Here is a 10,324-nt window from a genome sequence, read left to right on the forward strand (position 1 = left end):
ACAGCATAGCATTAATAATTAAGTATCGCCCCAGCCTGCTTCCAGCCCTACCTAGCAACATGAGAAATATATTTCAAAAGTAACATTAAAGGTATTAGAGTAGGGGAGCAGAAAGGGAAGGCAGTACAGATAAATACCAATTCTTCCAGAGCTTGAATCTCTGTTTGAAATTCACACCTGTTCCCATATCTGAAACAGATATCAATACTAGAATTCACCTTTACAAAACCTGACTTGATTAAATATTTGGACTCCATTTTAGACATTGCCAGTACTAGAAAGGTTTAGTTCCTGAATGCGGTGTTTGCTGTGGTTTCTTTCTCGAGTTTTTTCCTTCTGTTTTACAAACAGAAGTCACCTACGCCTCTCACTGGCACTAGAGCTGGTCAAAGGCTAAGAAGATGACAGATGCACTGCTGTTTACATAAAAGTCTAAGCACTAGTTTGCTGTGACAGATGGGGTTATATTACCTGTCATTCAGACGTATTTAATTTTGCACAGCCACCAAGCATCAATGAAAATGTTTTTTAGTTCCAGGTTTCGTTATTTTTAGCATGAGTGATTAATTCATTTGAAAAATACTTCACAAAAGTAAATTATTAATTGTTCTCCTGTTTTAAAAGCTTTGAGGTCATTTGGGAACATAAATACTAACTTGTGACTTCGGCAGCCAAACACACAATATGAATAATGGAAGCAAATGTTGTATGACCTCACATGTAAACCTAAAGTTATTTGGGCTAAGTGTCTGGCCAGTACTTATGAATGACTGATAAATTTGAAGAAAGCCAGGATTGACTCATGAACTCTTCACAAAACTAGAAGGGACTAAGGTCAGGCTGATATTTCGGAAACAGTTTAAGGAAGCTTGCATCCTGCCAAATCTCACTGAATTTCTACAGGATCCGAGTACCCAGCCAGAGCCCTGCACAGGACTATTTTTTAAAAATCCCATTCCCGTCCCGCTCTGCAATACCCACTCCCACTCATGCCCACATTGTTTCTTGCTTTTTTATCCTGTACCTTCTTGCAAAAACCATAGATCCCACAAATCCCACCAGAGAGAGAGAGTCCCCCATGCTACTTTTAAAAAAGTCAGATAGTATATACATTATAACAGGAGTTATAGTTTTACATGGTTTAAGCAAGATTTTTTTTTCTTTTGGTAGTAAAAATTGTGTCTGAATTCTGTTTTTATATATAAAAAACAGAATTCAGACAATTTTTACCACCAAAAGAAAAAAAAATCTTGCTTAAACCATGTAAAAATATAACCCTGTTATAATAGACATCAAATCTCTTTTTATTCCTCACTTAAATGTAAGTATTAAAACCTTTATTTAAATCAGAAAAACTTGCTTTACATTGCTGAAATTCTATTTCTGACAAACTGAAGGAAGATTTAGTGTTTTCCTGCAAATTACTGTAGTTTTCTCCCCCTCCTTCCCCGGTCCTCCTCGCACATAGTACATTTTACTTGGATAACAAGAATATCCCAGACTTGTCATAATAAATATCAGAACAACAAATAACATTACAAGGGATACAAACTCATGTTTCAGGGCATAAAACAACTTCTAACTATTGGGGGATTGGCGTAAACTCCGATGTTACTGTATGACAATCCTCTGAAGCAGATGGTACTGGACTTGATGGCACAGCGGTCTCCACAATTCCTATATAGCTTTCAGTAGAAAGACTCACGTGCTAGACTGCTTCATTCCTATTTTACTACCTATAGATGAGACATAGATCCCAAATTGAATGTCAGTCAGTTGATCTCATAGATTACGGGTTCCTCAGTTCCGGAAGGTGTTCAGACACAGGCATTACCAGAGTAAAACAATGATTCATCTAGTCCGGCATCCTGGCTCCACCAGTAGCCAGCGCTGGATGCCTCTGATGGAAGGTCACTCCCTCCTCAATAATTTACTCCCTTGTGTAAGTGCGTGGGAGGAGAGAATGTTTCTTGACCTCAGCTGGTGATCAGCTGACCCCAGAGGAGAAGGTGGTAAAATAACCCCGGACATTAAATTTTACCCTCGCTGACCACACACTTTGCAGCAAAGTGGCAACCAACACTGGGTATGGTTGTTTCAAACCAAACAAAAAACCAGACAGAAACAACCCCCAGCCAAGCCTATAGCGAAGGTAATTCGGGGGTACTCACACCTCCTAGACCTAGGTGATAAAAACAGCGTAACTCGCACAGGGGCTTTGTCTGGGGTGAGCCCCCGAAACAATCAGCCCCTCTCCGCCAATCCGCAGGTGCGTTCACACGACACGGCCCCGCCCAGCCCCCAGGCTTGCAGTGTTTCTTGTCAACCAGCCAGTTCGGGCGCCGAAACGTGTCCCGGGAGGAAGAGCCCATCGGGAACCCCTTGCCCTGAGCGGTTCCCAGCCAGCCTCGGGCTGGCACACCAGGGAATGGGCTCTCTCCTCCGCGCTGCCCTTTCTCCTGGGCGGCACCGAGCGCGCCCCAGAGGAGCATCCCCCGCCCGTGGCTGGCTAGCGCGGGACATGGGGGCTCTAACCCGCGCGCTGTCCCTCCCGGGGCACCTCACGCCCCTGGCCGCCCCGCGGGGCTCATCCCGGCGGCGGGGGCGAGCCAGGCGCGCAGAGGACGCGTTACCTGGGATGGCCAGATGGGCCAGCGGGAAGGCGCTCAGGGCGGGGGCGAGGGAGCCCATCCAGTCCGCGTTGCTGCCCTCTGCCATCCTCCCGCCGCTTCGCCGGGGCTGCCTGCTCGCGGGAAGGGCGGGCGGCTACCGCGGGGCTCGCCTGCTGCCACCAGCTCCCCCGGGGCCGCCCGCCCTTCGCCTCTCCCGGGGCCGCCTCCGGCTCCTGCCGCCGCGTGGGCACCAGTCCCCCCAGCCGCCCTGGCTACGCGCAACTTCGTACCGCGCCCCCACCCCCGGCGGACATGCCCTGCCCGCGCCTCCCCGCCGGGAGCGGAACCACACGGCACAGGGGCCCGCTCCCGGCTTATGTAACAGGTGCGCGGCTCCTCCCCGGCCGCGGCGAGGTATAAAGCCGCTGGGCCCGCTGCCAGCGCCCAGCCGCCTTGGCAAACATCCTCTGGCTCTGCCCAGGGCACGCCGGGCTGCAGCTGCGAGCCCCCGCCCAGCACCGGGGAAAAGGCGCGACGCGAGCAGCCTCGCTGCCCTCTGGCTGTGCAGAGATCAGCTTTGCAGGGCAAGTTAGAGGCGATTTGTCAAGGTCAGACTGAACGCCGCGGGGAGAGATTTGTCTCCGCCCAGCAGCTGGCTCGGCTTCCGACTGCGGCAGGAGGGCCTGAGACGGGGGGCCAAGCCCCCCACCCCTTTTAAAAGAACCGCTTGTAGATCAACCAACAAGTACAAGCAAGGGATTTAAGGAAAAAACGGGAGGAAAATGGCTCTGACAGCGCAACTTCACATCTAATAAAAACCACGTTGGTAAGAAATCTCCGAAGCTAGGAAAACGTGCCTAGGGGAGATAGGAGTAGAGCTGTCCTGGGGGTGGTCATAAGAACATGCTTTATTTGTCAATATCGCAACTGTGTGTGAATGTGGCAATATCAATCCATCTTTTTCTTTTTGGGAGGTGGGGGATGGGGGAGGAGAAGGGAAATGTTTCTCAGGTACAGGCTGGCATCCCCCCCCTCCAAAAAAAAAAACATGGTTAGGACACTCTCCGGGGGTGAGGGAGAAGGAGTTTCAAGTCCCTTGTGTGCCCAATTGAGTAACACAACCACTGGGCTGTAGAGTTAGGCTCTGTTTGGTAGGTTATACGAAGTGGAACAGTTCCAACAGGAGAGTCAGAGAAACACCAAATAGTCAATGCCATAAGATAGGGGGTGGAACAGCATTCTGGGACTTATGCATCATGAAGGACTTTTGCTCTCCAAAACAGTAGGGATTAGACCTTGGTCAATACCCAGTGATTAGAGCATTTACAGAGGGTAGTAGGAGGAAGGATAGAAACTCAAGCTCAGTTCCCTGAGATGAAGCAGGGATTTGAGCCTGGATCACCAACCTCCCAAATGAATGGCCTGACCCTGAGCGATTGGCTATTCAGGAGTGGGTTGGTTCTTCCTCCTTCCCTCTCTCATTTTTCATTACAAACTTCAAGAGGGCTTTCTTTCATCCCACTGCAGAAAGAAAAAATATTTGGAAACTCAGATTTTTGCAGGATAGAAAATCTTGCCCAGTTCTCATCATAACAAGGGAAAACACATTACATGGTACCATATCAAATTGTACTTTCACTGCAGTTTCAAATAATAAAGTATTAATCGTTCTTTTAAATAGTGAAATAGGTGCAGACACATTCAAAATACAAACTGAAGTGAGCATATCCATCTAGCTCATGGAAGAGCATCTGATAAAGCTTCATATTGCTTTTGGAATTAAATTTCCGAATCCAGGGTAGGCATAGCCACAGGCTGCCATAATGCAAATACCTATTGATACTGACATCAGGATGGGAATCACTTACAGGTACTATATGCCAAGGCAGCAAAGAATCCTGTGGCACCTTATAGACTAACAGACGTTTTGGAGCATGAGCTTTCGTGGGTGAATACCCACTTCCTCAGATGCATCTGAGGAAGTGGGTATTCACCCACGAAAGCTCATGCTCCAAAACGTCTGTTAGTCTATAAGGTGCCACAGGATTCTTTGCTGCTTTTACAGATCCAGACTAACACGGCTACCCTCTGATACTATATGCCAAGGGCCTTTGGTCTATCATTCACCAAAAGCTTCATCCCTTTATCATCATTCCCCCCCACCCCACGCAGTAATTATTCTCTGAATATTCAACAATGAAACCCACTCAACTAGCTGAGGAGTCCAAAAACCTAACAGAGATGGAATACATGTGCATAGATCAAGTTACTAGGCAGGAAATAGCCCATCTCATATAAAATTCAAATGCACTATATTCAGATATTAAACAGGTACATTGGTACATATGTGCAGTAATAGCGCTGTTTGGACTATCATTTTGTAGCTTCAGGAGAATGGGAATGAATGAGGCAAGACCACCCTGTCTTACACAAGTTATTTAATGCAGCCAGAACCAGCAATACCTGAATTCTCGAGATCAGAGTTGACTGCAGGCAGCCCCACACTCAAGAACATTGCCTTTCACACTTTCCATTTTCAGAGCCTCTCTCAAACCACACTCACTTCCTACACAGCTAGGCAGGGTAAAGGGAAACCTATAAGAAAAAGCACATAGCAAATAATTTTATAGAATTTCTATTAGCTTGTCCTCAGTACAAAATTTTATATGGTTACAACACAGCTGTGCAAAGTTGAATCAACTTGCATGATACTGATCAGGACACTGTGGTCAGCATAGAATTGGCTAACCTGTGTTTAGTATCATGCAGCACACCTTACTGACAACACTGTCTACAGTGCCAAAGTCGTGGTTAGCGCTGTGCTGGCTAACTCAACTCTTCATAGTTGTTTACTAACAGCATACATTTTTAATAATGAAAACAAGGCTTATATGGTCACAAAGGCCTCCATGTCCATTTCAAGCCCCACCTCAGCCACAATAAATCTTTTCAGACTTCAGGAAAGCCTTTAGCACACTAAAATATACCTCCAGATAACTCAGATTATAGTGAATCAGTTAAAACACATGCCAAATTTAAGTCCTTAGCAATTTTCTTAGCAGCTGTTAATATGACTCTGTGTTAGAGTACTGTGCTGTATAAGCCTGGCAACAAAGAAATATCTTTCTTGTTAGCCATCCCAGTTGGCTCTCTCATTTTCAGATCCAACTGAGTTCTTGCAACATGTCTTAGATACCCTTCCTGGCTGTCCTCCCAGGTCATCTTCCAGAGCCTCTCTTGGCCTGTGATAAAGCAAACTATTTCCAAAACAAGAGGCAAATCCTAAATATTGTATTATTCCTCACTATACAAGTCATCTACTAAGTAGACTCCTGCTCTCCCCTCAAGAACATATCCTTTTGTCAAATAGGAAGCAGCATAGCCTCCAGGGAACAAATACAGTCTGGAATTCACCAATTGTTTATTCTAATACCTTTTCTACCATCCCACTGCTGTGTGACCTCAGACAAGTCACTGTTTTCTTCACCTGTATCACTAATATAGTATGTACCTACCCATCAACATAGGAGGGAGTTGAGGTCAGGGCCGGCTCCAGGCCCCAGCATGCCAAGTGTGTGCTTGGGGCAGCATGCCGCGGGGGGCGCTCTGCCGGTTGCTGAGAGGGCAGCAGGCGGCTCCGGTGGACCTCCCGCAGGCGTCCCTGCGGAGGGTCTGCTGGTTCCGTGGCTCCGGTGGACTTCCCGCAAGCGTGCCTGCGGATTCTCCACCCGAGCCACAGAACCAGCGGACCCTCTGCAGGGACGCCTGCGGGAGATCCACCGGAGCCGCGGGACCGGAGAGCGGCAGAGCGCCCCCCGTGGCATGCTGCCGTGCTTGGGGCGGTGAAATGGCTAGAGCCGGCCCTGGTTGAGGTTCACTTAAAAATACATACATAATGCTTCACATTCTCTATATTCCAGACACTCGGCCAACCCTGCAGTTCCTCCGCTTAATGCTTGTAACTTTTGAGATCTGGCACCATTTCTTCTTCATAGTCTCACGTGTTGCCACAGAGACTCCTAAAAAGCCTCATGTAGCCTGAATTCTGAAATCTGAACCCCAAGGATTACATTTTTTTTCATTGGTGCTGGTCAGCTTAGAGGTCAGCCAGGTGCCTGTCTTCTGTGAAGTATTTGCACTCTGCTTCTCTGCCTTTTTATTTATTTATTGCTCTATGCACATTTGGCAAATCTGACAGATTTAACTCCTCATGCAGCAGGACCCAGATGCTCAAGTGAATATGTTGCAGGACTTCTTTTTCTGACAGGCACTGCAAACAGCAGGAACAAAATAGAAGTCAGATCCCACAGTTCAGAGTCTCAAACTTTTCTGCAAAGCCGGCTTGTAAAAATGGGCCTAATCAGGCATGAGTAGAAAGCAGGACCTTTACTTTCTGTATCAAAGTTGCATTTTACACAACTTAGAAACTTATTTTATGTACGTTTCACAGTGATTATTACTATTATTTGGTCTCTGAGTAAAGTAGTACACAACATGCCTGCTTCCCCTTACTGTTTGAATCCTCCTCCTGTCTGAGTAGTAGCTGAGGCCTAAATAAAAAGAAGTCATTCTTATGTAGTACATTTTAACACCTGCATGTTTTTCTGACCATCTGACCATCCTGTTATTGCAATGTCAATCAGCAAGGGGAACAGTTGCATGTGAAAAAAAGCTGACCCCACACAGAGCTGCCCCACAACTGGTCAAATAATGTCCAGACAGTATAGCAATAGGAATAAGTAACACATTGGTTCCTCTTCTGCATCAGCTCAACAACAGAACTGGAACAAGATCCATCAGTATGTGGGCATGGGCTGGGCCAAAGAGGAAGTGGTGATCAAATCAGGGAGGATGTCAGCAGAGTCATAGAATCATAGACTATCAGGTTGGAAGGGACTTCAGGAAGTCATCTAGTCCAACCCCCTGCTCAACGCAGGACTAATCCCCAACTAAATCATCCCAGCCAGGGTTTTGTCAAGCCTGACCTTAAAAACCTCTAAGGAAGGAGATTCCACCACCTCCCTAGGTAACCCATTCCAGTGCTTCACCTCCCTCCTAGTGAAAATATTTTTCCTAATATCCAACCTAAACCTCCCCCACTGCAACTTGGGACCATTACTCCTTTTTATGTCATCTGGTACCACTGAGAACAGTCTAGATCCATCCTCTTTGAAACCTCCTTTCAGGTAGTTGAAAGCAGCTATCAAATCCCACCTCATTCTTCTCTTCTGCAGACTAAACAATCCCAGTTCCCTCAGCCTCTCCTCATAAGTCATGTGCTCCAGCCCCCTAATCATTTTTGTTGCCCTCCGCTGGACTGTCTCCAATTTTTCCACATCCTTCTTGTCATGTGGGGCCCAAAACTGGACATAGTGGTCCAGATGAGGCCTCACCAATTTCAAATAGAGGGGAATGATCACGTCCCTCGATCTGCTGGCAATGCCCCTACTTATACAGCTCAAAATGCTATTAGCGTTCTTGGCAACAAGGGCACACTGTCGACTCATATCCAGCTTCTCGTTCACTGTAACCCCTAGGTCCTTTTCTGCAGAACTGCTGCCTAGCCATTCGGTCCCTAGTCTGTAGCAGTGCATGGGATTCTTCTGTCCTAAGTGCAGGACTCTCCGCTTTTCCTTGTTGAACCTCGTCAGGTTTCTTTTTGCCCAATCCTCTAATTTGTCTACGTCCCTCTGTTTCCTGTCCCTATCCTCCAGTATATCTACCACTCTTCCCAGTTTAGTGTCATCTGAAAACTTGCTGAGCGTGCAGTCCCCACCATCCTCCAGATCATTAATGGAGATACTGAACAAAACCAGCCCCAGGACCGACCCTTGGGGCACTCTGCTTGGTACCGGCTGCCAACTAAACGTAGAGCCATTGATCACTACCCGTTGAGCCCGACGATCTAGCCAGCTTTCTATCCACCTTATAGTCCATTCATCCAGCCCATACTTCTTTAACTTGCCAGCAAGAAGTCGGATGTAATCTTACCCCAACTGGCACCAAATAGGAATTCTAGATTTGCACTGCCATGAAATTTAAAATCCACTGAGCCAGTGTGAACTTCTGCATGCCGCCAAGGCCTGCAATTATCACATTACAGCCTCATACAGCACACCTGTTTTATGTGCGTGCATATGAACACATACGCTGGATTCCATCTGTATCCACAAAAAAGCTGTGGTCCTGAATCAGATCTTACTCACACCATTGTAATTCTATTCGATGGAGTTATCCCAACATACAGCAGAATGACAGCAGAATCAGTACTTACGTTACTGCAGCATTCATTCATAAATCAGGAAATGTGAACAGTAAGATTGCAGCTGTCAATTTACTCTTCCCCCTTGTCCACAGACATTAAGATATAGGGTAATATTTAGGGTACAGCTACATTTCAAGCTAGGAGTATAATTTCCAGCTCAAGGAGACACATACTCATACTAGCATGCTAAAAATAGAGTGTAGCTGTAGCAGTGCAAGCAGCAGGAGGGGCTAGCTGCCTGGAGTACATGCCTAAAGTCTCAGATAGGTATGCAGCCAGGGTGGTTATCTCCTCACGCTGCTGCAACTGCACTCTGTTTCTGGTGTCCTAGCTTGACCAGAGCTAGCACAGATATTTCTCCTCAAGTTGTAAATCACACCTCTAGGTGTCAGCTAGTCAGTACAATTGAGTAGAAATTGGTGCAATTTCCACACGAAGGGAGAGTAAAGGAATAACAGTACAAACCAACTAACATGAGAGGCTAAAGAGTAAGGTATCTCCATAATGGCAGAGCTACAGTGCCGGGAGTTACAGCACTGCTCAGAGCGCTGAAGGGAAACCGCTTTTGTGTGTTCACGCTGTCAGCTGCCTTTGCAATTGCTTGTTCACACTTGCAGCGGTATTTAGAGTGCTGCACTCTGGGCAGCTATCCCACAGAGAACCATTTTCTTTTCTGCCTCTAAGAGTTGTGGGAAGATGGAGGCGGTAGTGGGGAAGTCAAAATGCCCATTGTGATCCTGGGAGACCCTACCTACCCCTTAATGCTTTGGCTTATGAAGCCATACACGGGGCAACTTGACAGAAGCAAGGAGCGGTCCAACAACAGGCTGAGCAAGTGCAGAATAAGTATTGAGTGTGTTTTTGGCCGTTTAAAAGCCCGCTGGTGCTGCCTCTGTGGGAAGCTGGACCTGTCTGATGACAATATTCCCATGTTTATAGTCGCATGCTATATGCTCCATAATGTTTGTGAAGGGAAGGGTGAAAGCTTCCTTCAGGGCTGGACCACAGAGGCTCAGCACCTGGAGGCTGAGTTTGAACAGCCAGAGACCAGGGCTATTAGAGGGGTGCAATGTGGGGCCATAAGGATCAGGGATGTCTTGAGGCAGTAATTTGAAGCTGAAAGCCACTAATATTTGTTGTTATGCTCGGGAGTGCAGTGCTTATAATGCTAGGTGGTGATTGGTGCAGATGATGCAATATGTGAGCTTAACATAATTGTACACTGCTTTGCAGGGCTCTTTTTGCTTTCAATTAATAGAATAAAGATTGCTTTCAAACTAACACAATTCTTTTATTAAAAAACAACAACTGGAGGAGAGAGTCAAACCAAAAAAACCCAACCAACCAACCAACCAAACCACTAGCAGTGAGGGGGATGGAGGAAGGTCCCAGGAGGAGGAGGGCTCCCAGGACGGCTAAAGATTTGTGTATGTCCAGGGATCATATC

The 10,324-nt window shown here is 46.8% G+C and overlaps 1 protein-coding gene across 1 annotated transcript in view; it reads right to left on the reverse strand.

Moving 5' to 3' along the window:
- Positions 1 to 2,747, reverse strand: part of PLCXD2 (phosphatidylinositol specific phospholipase C X domain containing 2) — a 29,115-nt gene extending 26,368 nt beyond the window's left edge. Inside the window, exon 1 of the mRNA XM_030582049.1 lies at positions 2,634 to 2,747. Coding sequence (XP_030437909.1) covers positions 2,634 to 2,718 — 85 coding nt within the window. The 5' untranslated portion in view covers positions 2,719 to 2,747. The remainder of the gene's footprint in view (positions 1 to 2,633) is intronic.
- Between the last annotated feature and the right edge of the window lie 7,577 nt (positions 2,748 to 10,324).

Source organism: Gopherus evgoodei, chromosome 1 (genome assembly GCF_007399415.2).
Source record: "Gopherus evgoodei ecotype Sinaloan lineage chromosome 1, rGopEvg1_v1.p, whole genome shotgun sequence".
NCBI lineage: Eukaryota > Metazoa > Chordata > Testudines > Testudinidae > Gopherus > Gopherus evgoodei.